The 10,127-nt window shown below is 40.2% G+C and overlaps 1 protein-coding gene across 1 annotated transcript in view; it reads left to right on the top strand.

Annotated features, from left to right (window-relative positions):
- The first annotated feature begins 397 nt into the window (after nt 1-397).
- The window catches only part of gabrg3 (gamma-aminobutyric acid type A receptor subunit gamma3), a 68,336-nt gene continuing 58,606 nt past the window's right edge, over nt 398-10,127 (top strand). Inside the window, exons 1-2 of the mRNA XM_071923430.2 lie at nt 398-450; nt 1,161-1,306. Of these exons, the coding sequence (XP_071779531.1) occupies nt 398-450; nt 1,161-1,306 (199 nt within the window). The remainder of the gene's footprint in view (nt 451-1,160; nt 1,307-10,127) is intronic.

Here is a 10,127-nt window from a genome sequence, read left to right as displayed (position 1 = left end):
GAGAATTGCAAAGTAGTGTAAAAGAGAGCGGAGTGACGCAGACTTAACCCCTAGAGGGGGTTTTGATGAATTTGGGGCTTTCGGAGGACGCATTCAGAGTTTGCGCACCTGCGTATGACCAGCAGTATCTGACGGTGCAATCGAGGATACCAAATGCAAGCCTAAGAAGTGAGAGGAGCTGGTCCATCCTTTGAAAACATCAGTGAGAAATGACTCTGAAAACGCCCGCCACCTGTACTAACAATGTGTGAAATTGATGTTGGATTACAAACTATTAAGTGGTTTTCCCTCGCTGTATACTCTGAGCACCAGTGAACCATCGTGTCCAGTCCATCTCACCACACACCAGTACGCACCGCTCTCTGTGACACATATTTGTTGTCATCCTATGAGAAACATGTCACCGAAAGTACTGGCATACTTCTTACTTCTGTCAGTTTTTCATACATGGTAAGTGGCGCATTTTTCTTTAAAATGACAATGTCTAAGTGGAGAATTAGGCTATATGTGTTCTGTTTTTTTCGAGATGTTGGCTGACAGCTAAACTTAAACCCTCCAAAGCCTCATTGCGAATGGATTGCTAATTGATTTCTTAAAGAAAACTTCATGTGTGGCTCTTAGTTTACCTGTGTTGCGTTGGGAAGGACTTTTGCTGACAGTCAGGTTTTTGGCATGTTTACTGGCTGCTGCATGCAGTCTGCACAGCACCATGGATTTTAACTGCGCTCCAGACCGTACGCTACCATGTCTAATTAGGTATATCTCTCTTAAACTGCAAACTCTGACGTAGCTGTTAACACAGGATATTTTATCACGCAATTAAGGGCTTAATTTTTCATTTCCCTCGCCTTTTATTTAATATTAGCCTTTGATTGATAGACATATAGAATCAAAGACTCTTCTTTAGATTCAAGCTTGCAGCATTATGATCAATCCCATTGCCTATTAGTTTGCAGTAAAGATGCGCATCAAAAAATGAAGGCTATAAGGCACAAAGCGGGGTAATTAACTTCTATGATAATTTTTTAGGTACAAAAAACACCCACTGTCAGCATTTAAAATGTTTCTCGACATAGTGTGACACTGCATGTTTTAAGCCTGTGTCAGTGCCTGTGTGTTGTTGTTTTTTCCAACCACCTTCTTTCATTTTTCTCCTAAAGCTCTCAAACAATCGAGTATGAGGAGGACTACGAGGATGTTACTGTGAACCAAATGCTGGCTCCTAAATCACTGGAAACCGACGCAACGGAAATACTAAACAATTTGCTGAAGGAATATGATAAGAAACTGCGACCAGATATTGGAGGTAAATCACTGTCACTTTGATCCAGGCTGCGCGCGCTCCGGTCATGCTGTGGTGGCTCCGCGCTGGCACTGCTTTTGAAACTAAAGCTCTGCGACTGCGAGGGGCATTTATTCACCCATCTGTGAATCCATGACATTCAATGATATATCACATGTAAATCAGCTATTTAACGGGCACTAATGTGGCTGCAGTAAGCTGATTATTCATGTATGTTGACCACAATTAATCATGCGCCATGAAATGCAGATTCAATAGAAACATATCAGTTTAAATTTGTAGTGTGGTATCAACTCAGAGCAAGTTGGTGTTTTAGGCAGAGATTTGAGAGGATAAGCTGCATATCTGGCTGTCCTTCTAATAACACTTCTTATTAAAGTAGTACTAGTTCCTACATGGTCTTGATTGACTGTAATACCTGATATCTTGGCATAAATACTCTTAACAATAGTGGATTTTGGATGTAAGATAGCCTGCTATTGCTCTAATCATCAAATTGATGAAGAGCCCACAGTTACCTTTTCCTTAGAGCAGAGCTTATTCTGACTAAGAGGTCAGGATTCATCCAGCTGAGCAAGTAAGCAGTATAATGCGTACTGGCAGGCCACTGTAAGGGATCTGTCAGCACCATGTCTTGTTATGGAGACAGAGTGTTGATAGGATGCACTGCCGCAGTCATGGTTGTTACACCAGCTTCAACTTTTGACCGCTGTTCCTCTTTACTGATGCAGTTTGTCCGTGTTTGGCATTTGTTGTCATGATTTTCAACACTCTTTCCCTTGCCACACTAGCAATTGTGCCATTTTTGTGACCGATGCACCTGCAATTCAGGCACCAGCTGTCTGTCCTCTGTGGAACTCTGTTGGTTGTCTCATGATGCTTTGAAAACTCACACCTCACCTCTTTTAAAGCCGACACATACTGCTAATGGCCATTCAGCTTAATATGACTCTCCTGTGTAGTTGCCTCTGTAGTTGAGATTTAGTTAGTTCAAATTTAGTCTTTTTCATGTGGGGTTTCCGTTATTTTGTCTGCCCCATGTATGTTCCTCTTTATATTGGTGTTTGTGCACGGAGGTTTTCATTCTGTATTTGTGCCTTTCTACAAATGGACCTTTCATGAATTCATAATCTTTTTTTGGGAGCAAGTGAGATAAGTACCATATGGGGGCTTGCTCATCCAATGCCGATGGGTTACTCAGTTGGTTACTCAGTATCCTAGAAAATAAACTATATATAACATTGATTTCATGCATTATATGGTTAGTGTCAGTAATGGCAGGACTAGCTGTAACAGGAGCTGGACAGGAATGGTTGGCACTACCTAACAAAAGCAGGTTGTCCTGAGTATGAGACTACATGTCGTCTTTAGCAAGTCGTCCACTGGCATCTTGCTGCTGCATTGTTTTGAATCTTGAGGCAGTTGTTGCATCTTGGCCATTCAACGTTCCTATGCCCTTTTACTGTTACTTTTTTTTTTTCCCTGGCAGAGGGCAACAGAAAAAAATACTGTTGGTACACAGACTCTCAAGGAGGGGCAGACTGCTTTGCACTTACACACCCAGCCATTGGAAAGGGCTTTTGTTGTAGTCCTGACTCCTGAGAGATTTGTCCCCACTCTAACATCCCAAGTGCCACTCACTTTGTCTGCGACAGATAACCCCGACCTCTCTTCCGTCCCTCACTGATCTTCCACAACTGCTGTTTTTTTTGTCTTTCCAATTGCTCTGTGGCCACAGGGACTATTACTTAACCCACTTTGGTGCACTTCCTCACTCCCCTATTGTCCTTCTAGCACATACTGTATGTCCAGAATTCAATCTAGTCAGTTAAAATGCCCACATTTTACACTATCCACTGGTAATACATGCACCACGTGCACCCCAAGTATATACAGTAGTTGTATCAGCGTCCCAGTTAAAGGTACATAAGATAAAAAGAAATGGACCAAGTAAGGGAAACCAAAAATGGGAACAGTCCAGTATGCACTATACACCGGTGACCTAAATGACCTAAAACAACAGATATTCTTTGGACTCACACAATGCTCAGCTGAACGTTTACATCCAAATAAACTGGATGTTATAGTAGTTGTGCCAGTTTGGTTTTTCATCTTTTGGAATTTATTCTCCTTTAAGCTATCCATCATTTGATGTCACAGGGCAAACTCTTTATCTCATTTCTGGTGACAGGACATAGTGAATACTAATACTGACCAAATGTTCCTAAGGCACAAGAATATCATATTTCAGTGCATAAATTAAATTGGATTCCCATATAACTTTGTGCTGTCTGAAATGTTCCCTTCGTTAAAACAATGGATGCCATTGTATTTGTGTTTATCAGGCCAGAAAATGTAGCGGATAATAGTACGTATCCAAAAAAGCTTTTGGAAATGCCATGGAAATCACTTCACAGTCTCTTTTTCAACCAACCAAGTCGGTAGATATATAGATACATAGATATACTGTATATACCTTAAGATATACTGTGGATGCTAGCAAATACAGATCATTGAAACTGCACAATGTCATGCAAATATCATGGAAAATAATTTGATTATCAAAAATGTATAGGAGAGTTGAATGTAGTAAACGACTAAACCATTGAAATTCATTGAGAGAAAAGGACATGATACACACAAAGGGTTTTTAGGATGTTGTGCATGCCGCACTATCAGCCTTCAACCACTGGGTGTAGCAACTCTGAGTAATAAACACCATGACCTTTTCACTAAGCTACTTTAGGGACTGCTGGATCCTCCCTCTCTCTATGTCTCTCTCTGTCTCTCTCTTTCTCTCTCTCTCTCTCTCTCTCTCTCTCTCACTCACACACACACACACACACACACACACACACAGATATTGGCATTCTATATTTTTGCTTTATTAAGTACCAATGCAGCAGACAGCTATATTTTCTCCCTGGCTGCCCAGCCATTGTACAAAGCCATCGACACTAATTAACTTCTATGGATAATTTCAAAGAAGCGGTAATAAATGGGATGGGGGCAATTAGCATTTTTTTCTATTCCCCTGACCACAAGCCACAGACAAGTAAATTAGAAAGTCATTTGTTGTGATGTTGTCCCCCTCATGACAGATGGTGTACCAAAGTCATCTGAACCTTGTCCTCTCCAGCATTATTGAATTTGACTTTTTAAACGCTTTTAATGGACTCTGCCTAAACAAGAAGAAACTGAGATATTGAATGGAAATGAGAAACCCGAGAATGATTATTCATAAGCACTTGAATGTTGCTGTTGTCTTTTTTTGTCGTTAACAATCAGAGCTATAATTTCCACCACCGTGGCTTGAATGTGGAGTGAAACCACCTAGCGCACATTAACAGCTTTCTTGAAGTTGAAATATTTTTTTGATTAAAAGTTGTTATGCTTGCCAGAAGGGCAAGCAGCTACATGTGCTGATGTCGCTAAGAGACTGTGGGAATTTCATTAAGACCTTGTTTAACTGCATGTGTTTGAAATGCCTGTGGTGGTAAACTTAGCTGTAGCTATTTTCAGTCATGTCATTTACAACATTAGATTATTTGATTTAGGTTTTGCATATTGTTTGTTGGACTTCTTTGTTGAAAGTGGGCTTAATCACTTGTTGAGAATGTAGTAGACCTTTATTGATTTGATTTGATTTTACACTGTTATATTTTCAGGTCACTTTTCAAAATTGGAAAACGTGGTGACTGTTTTGTGTGCATTTGTAAGTATTCTGCTTACTGACAGCTGTAGCCAGCCGCCATTGTCGGCTGTGTTGGCTTTGTAGTAATCTAGACGGTATGTTTGCTAAGACACTCAGATCTGCAAACATATGACTAGCAGCACTAGTTTTCACTTGTGTTGTTGGCTGTGGCTGTAAGGGTGGGAATCACCAGAGACTTCATGATATGATATTATCGCGATTCTTGAGCCACGATAACAATAGTATCATGATAGAAAGAGTTCTGCGATACATTTAGTGTTGCAACTCTGTGTATTGCGATATATCAAGATTGTTATGTGAAATTACTTAACTTAAATTATTCAATAGATAACAGTGTTTGTTCACACTGCTTGCACAGTGTATCGATAACATCTCACAGGAAAAAACATAGCGATACTTTGCTGTATCAATTTTTTCCCCCACCCCTAGTTTCTATGATTTTCCACCTCTCTGATCAAATATAGTCATTGGAATTCATAAAGATAACATTCACCACCCTGAGGTGCAGGTTCAGTCTCAGATGCATGTATGGCACAGGAAGCTGCTGAAACTATCCGAGTCATCTTAATGAGAGTGACAGCATCTCTCTCATGCTCTATTGTAAGTGACACTGTCAGTAGTTTTTCCAACAATCTTGTGCCCTAATTGTGTCAGCTTCTTTTTGGGAAAACCCTCTAAATTGGGCCAGCTTCTTTTATGCTGCATCGCGTCACACAAACCTGCAAGATAGAATCATTACCTGGAAAATAGGAGGTCTTGGGAAACCTGGTCACATGCTAACTCTGTGTGACAGCGGACCGATAGGAATTTAGAGAGCAGACCCTACTTTTCATCTTGTGTTTCCCTCAATGAAGGGACTATGCCAACTATTGTACCATTCTCTGAGGTGTCAGGGGAATCTGCTGGTCTGTCCTCAGGCTATGAGAGATTACACTCTTTTCTGTTTGTTTATGGAGAGAGACTCTTTATACATGACAGCTTGTTATGGACTGTAGGACTGCGTTAAAGCTGCTTCATATGGAAATTAATGCAGTGGAAGTGTGTGAGGAGTGCGAGGGGTCAAAATGATATAATTGTGGCAAAACCTATTGACTGCATTGGAGTTGTGTGCGAGGTTGTGCACCTGCCTGAAATGTCTAGCCACACAGAAAGCATGAACCAAGTCTTAGGCATCACTCTGACCGTGTTAGACATAATAATAAAGACAATGAAGCGCTGTCAGCTGAGTGGGCTATATATGTGTGTCTGTGTGTGTATATATGAATAAATAAATCAATGTGTGTGTGGGTGGGTGTGCATGTGCTTGGGTACACAGTGTTTCAAGTCATATTTTGGAGTTCACTTACTTTCCTGTCAAATGCAATACAATAGTTCTAAATGCTAACAATTATAAATTTAGTTATGTTAGATGTCTTTTGCAAAAATGTAACGTCTGTTATGCTTTTTTTTTTTATCAATAACCTAAATTCATATCAATTTTGACTTGTGGGTATACAGTATATACTGATTTATCTTAACTACAGTATTGAATAAAAAACAACGAATTATCTCTTCATTATCGATTCCCTACATACTGTTACCATCAGTACAGGTTAAATATTCAGTATATTGTAAATTTTACATTTTCTGTATCTTTCCAGGATCTTTGTCAAAACCTCATTTTATTACTATTTTTATAACGTCCAAAATTGCATATGACATTTCCTTTTGTGAGTCCAGGGTTTCATTTGTTGTTAACTTGGGAAGGAGTTTAAGACTGATAATCTACTGTGTAAACTGATAAACAATCATTAAATTGTACCATGTTAGTCAGTGGAAAATGAGTAGGCTATATTGTTAGATATGGAACTAGCAAATTATGAGAAAAAGCCCTTCAAAAAGGTTTTTGCATTTGGAACTGCTGAAACTGTAAGAAAACTGTCAGTCATTGATAGTGTTACATTACTTTAGTTAGGCTACTTATAATGACAGTCTGATGAAAATTTCCTGAGCGGCCTAATCATTTCCCCCCTACTAAGAAGAAGCTATGAAACATTTACATTGCACTACTGTAGATGTAAGGCGAGGCGTGATTATGTAAACAACAACCATTGTAAGCACACAAAAAGTTAGCATCACAAAAACTAGCTAATAATTAGGCCTATGATTATCTGAGCAAATAAGCAGGCAAACAGGATATTAACGAAGCACACACAACCCAGTTAGCACCACAGAAGCTAGCAAAACAATTTCACAAAACAGATTTGTGTTTATTTAATTAAGTTATGCTTTCTACGCAGACCACTCAGTTCAATGTCCAACTCTGGAGGGGTTCTGTAAGTCTGTGGTTCTCTGGGCTGCATGGACACATTGCTCTTTAATCTTCTCTGTTTAGCACAGATAACATTTTGAATCCCTCTCCCTCTCTGCTGTCTCTCTCTCTCTCTCTCTCTCTCTCTCTCTCTCTCTCTCTCTCTCTCTCTTTCTCTCTCTCCCTCTCCCTCTCTCTCTCTTTCTCTCTCTCTCTCTCCCTCTCTCTCTCTCTCTCTCTATTGGACTACCGAATTTCCCAAGAGGCTACAGAGCCTGCCACTGATTACAATGTCCTACTTAAAGACCCCTTTTCACTCTCTTGCCTGTTTAACGTCTCGGGTTTACTTCTCATTTTATGACGTTTCACACCTCACATAATACAAGGGGCTTATATCTGCAGACATCATCCTATTTAACCAATCATATTTGTTTTCTAGGCGTCTCTCAGTCCCTGCTGGCCTGGGAATATTCCACTGCTGGACTCCCGACTGAAGCTCATGGTCAGCCAGTCCTGCTGTCAGGATGGGAGCCTAATTTAAAACATCTAACTTTGCTATATGTTGGCATAGGGCTGGGCGATATGGTTGAAATCAATATCACAATAATCATAATATTTTTTTTATACCGATGTATATCACAATATGGATCATGTGTGCAAAATCACATGTTAAATAATCAATACCATGATAAGAAACTGTGAGCAAAAATGCCAATATATTAATATAGGCTCAGAGTTGGCTGGTTTAGGTTAGATACATAAGTTGATATTCAAACTTGAGCTGTGCAGCAGCCCAAGTTTCTTATTTTGGATGGCACATCCAAAATATTGGAACCAGCCATTTTCAGTGCCAGCTCCATGTGATGCCAAATATTTGTCACCAGAAAGTTTTGGAGGAATGGTTTTTTAAAGAGGGGTATCTTTAGAAATGGATAATCAGTTTTTTTCATGGGTTTATTGTTTACACTCTTTGATGGTTGTTGTTCACAGTAACAAAGTGAAAATTACATTAGTCGTGTTGCCAAAGTTGTATTTAGAAAAATTGTTGCCTCTGAAATGGGCCAGTGAGAACACAGCCAGGGTGAAAACTGACATTACTGGAGTCGATCAGTCATCTTACATTTGGGACTAGTAGTGCCACCCAATCAGAGCAGCAGCTCTTTCTGCCTTCCAGTTGTCACTCAGGGAACAAAAGTCCCCTGTGCCCAAAATGGCCTGTAGCTCTTTAGGAGGGATTAGAGAGGGGCATTAGAGAATAAATGACTAAAAATATGTTTAAATTAGGTCTGCAACACCCCTGCTATTGTTAGGATGTCATGGTTGACACATTTCTGTAATTTTGAGGTAAGTCCAGACAGGGGTGATGGTGCCTATTTTCAAAAAAGGAGAGGGGAGGGTGTGTTCCAACTATTGAGGAATCACACTGCTCAGCCTCCCTCGGATTCAGGAGGAACACTGAGGACCAGGACCAGGTGAGCATCAGACTCCAACAAGGATGTGCCTCGTCTCCCCGCCTGTTTGTGATATTCATGGACAAGATATCAAGGTGCAGCTGACGTTTGGAGGGTGGGATCTCTGCAAAATCCTTTTGGTATCATTGGACGGTGATCTCCGATGTGCGGTGGAACAGCTGAGTGCGATGCAGTGGGGATGAAGGTCAGCACCTCCAAGTCTGAGACCATGGGTCTCTCCCAGAAACAGTTGACCTGTCCCAGAGAGGAACCACTTCAGGTGGTTCAGGTACAGTATGTGGTAAGGATGTCCGCCAAGCGCCTCCCTTTGGAGGTGTAGCGGACACGAGCGACCGGGAGGAAACCCCCAGGACAGACCCAGGACACGGTGGAGGGACTTCATCTCCCTGCTGGCCTGGGAGCATCTGGGGATCCACCAGGACGAGCTGCTGGGGAAAAGGAACTAGGCTGGATCTAGAGGATCTAGGCTGCTCTGCTCGCCCTGTTGCCACCATGACCCTGACCTGGACAAGCGGCTAGAAAATAGATGGAAGGATGATGGATTATTAATTATTTTCACAAGAAAAAAGTTAACAGGTGTGTTTCTTAGTTTCAAGATAATGGCAAAAAAACTATTCTAAGAAATTTGTTTTAGATTATTTGCTAGTGCCTGAATAATCTAATAAATATGTAAATAAGTAAAAGCTCAACATCAACTAGGATACTCATAAGCATCTTAACCCATTTACAGCAGCATGGTTGGGCTATCATTTGAGGATGTATTGTCGCCTATTTCATCTTGAAATGGGTTTATCTACACATGAAAGCAGGTTAGATGTATTTTCTAAATTGCATCAAGACCATCACAGAAAAACAGGAAAAGTGATGTAGTGATGCGTATGTATTAGGACACCTGGCTGTATCGTTTTAATACAAAACACAAGCTAATTTGATCAGTTTCCATTGGGTGTAAGTGGACTAGTCTATTGCCAAATATCAACTACAAATACAAATACACAGATATGCATATTCACAGCCTGATAATTTTAATATATTCATTTCAAAATTCAAATTCTGTCTTCAGTTATACTTCTGGCACCAGTCCTTTGGATTTAATTTTATTTAATTATTATGTGATATTATCAGGCAAGCTAATTATTATTAATTTCATTTGAATTTTGCATTTTTGAATCAACCAAATTCCAATCCAAAAATCATACTGACAACACATTTAAAATTTGTGCTTATTAGTACATAGAAAACTATTGTGCTTTTCTCCAAAATACGCCAGGCTTACTCCACCTTCAGTTGCAAGTCTGAAAAAGGAACATCTCAGTATATGGGTGTATTTAGGGGAAACCCCAACCC

The sequence above is a fragment of the Centroberyx gerrardi genome, chromosome 9 (assembly GCF_048128805.1).
Source record: "Centroberyx gerrardi isolate f3 chromosome 9, fCenGer3.hap1.cur.20231027, whole genome shotgun sequence".
In the NCBI taxonomy this organism is placed as follows: domain Eukaryota; kingdom Metazoa; phylum Chordata; class Actinopteri; order Beryciformes; family Berycidae; genus Centroberyx; species Centroberyx gerrardi.
The sequence above is the reverse complement of the archived record's forward strand: the minus strand, read 5'-3'. Positions and strand labels throughout refer to the sequence as shown.